Source organism: Myotis davidii, unplaced genomic scaffold (assembly GCF_000327345.1).
Source record: "Myotis davidii unplaced genomic scaffold, ASM32734v1 scaffold1031, whole genome shotgun sequence".
Taxonomy (NCBI): domain Eukaryota; kingdom Metazoa; phylum Chordata; class Mammalia; order Chiroptera; family Vespertilionidae; genus Myotis; species Myotis davidii.
Window position 1 is genome coordinate 1,932,756 of NW_006283442.1, and position 1,018 is coordinate 1,933,773.

A 1,018-nucleotide genomic window follows, 5' to 3' on the forward strand; every position below is an offset into this window, starting at 1 on the left:
ATCAGGGCTGGGGGGCAGGCCAAAGGCGGCCCCAGGGCCGCCTTTGCCCTGCACCCCAGCTCTTAGCTCCCACCTGGGTTTCCGATCACTGTCAGAGGCAGGGGGCTTCTTCCTGCTTTCCCTTTCGCCTCCCTGCATTGTGCCTACATATGCAAATTAACCGCCATCTTTGTTGTCAGTTAACTGCCATCTGAGTTGGCAGTTAATTTGCATATAGCCCTGATTAGCCAATGAAAAGGGTAGTGTCGTACGCCAATTACCATTTTTCTCTTTTATTAGTGTAGATAATGGCTCCAAGGCTGTTACTGAGTCTCCTTTGTGCATTTCCACACAATTAGACTCTATAAGTAGCTATTGAAAAACGTTTTTAAGTGGTCTAAGCATTAGAATATATTAATTTAATAATATTTAATTATGATTGTTATATATAATATCTATGCAATTCTAAAATATATTTTGCTTGATTGAAGGAAATTTACCTTTGAAAATTTATACAGATTTTGAAAAACATAGACTAAAGACTTTATTTATTGGTTTTTGCATCTTATTATATTATTGATGTAAGTATGTTTCTCTTATTCTTTGATTTAGGTTAAATACCTGTTTTCTGACAAAACTGGAACTCTTACATGCAATATTATGAACTTCAAGAAATGCAGCATTGCTGGAGTAACCTATGGGTAAGTGTGTATATTACTTATTGAAAAATTGATTTGTTTTTTCCCAACAAAATAAGTTTATTTTTATCTGCTTAGTCAAATACTTTGACTTTCTGAGAGTTTGAAAAGATATGTATAAGCTTTTAGTGCCAAACCCAAAAAATCCTTCCCAAGATCAGTGTCAAGGAACTAAAGTTACCACTTATTTTTTTTTCTAGGAGTTTTATAGTTAAAGTATTATGTTCAAGTCTTTAACCCATTAATTTTTGTGTATGGTGTAAGATAGAAGATCCAGTTTTACTATTTTGCATGCGGCTCTCAAGTTTACCAAAATCACTTATTAAAGAGACTGTTCTTTC

The 1,018-nt window shown here is 34.7% G+C and overlaps 1 protein-coding gene across 1 annotated transcript in view; it reads left to right on the plus strand.

Moving 5' to 3' along the window:
- The window catches only part of ATP8A2 (ATPase, aminophospholipid transporter, class I, type 8A, member 2), a 588,754-nt gene that overhangs the window by 123,548 nt on the left and 464,188 nt on the right, over window positions 1-1,018 (plus strand). Inside the window, 1 exon segment of the mRNA XM_006753689.2 lies at window positions 592-680. Coding sequence (XP_006753752.2) covers window positions 592-680 — 89 coding nt within the window.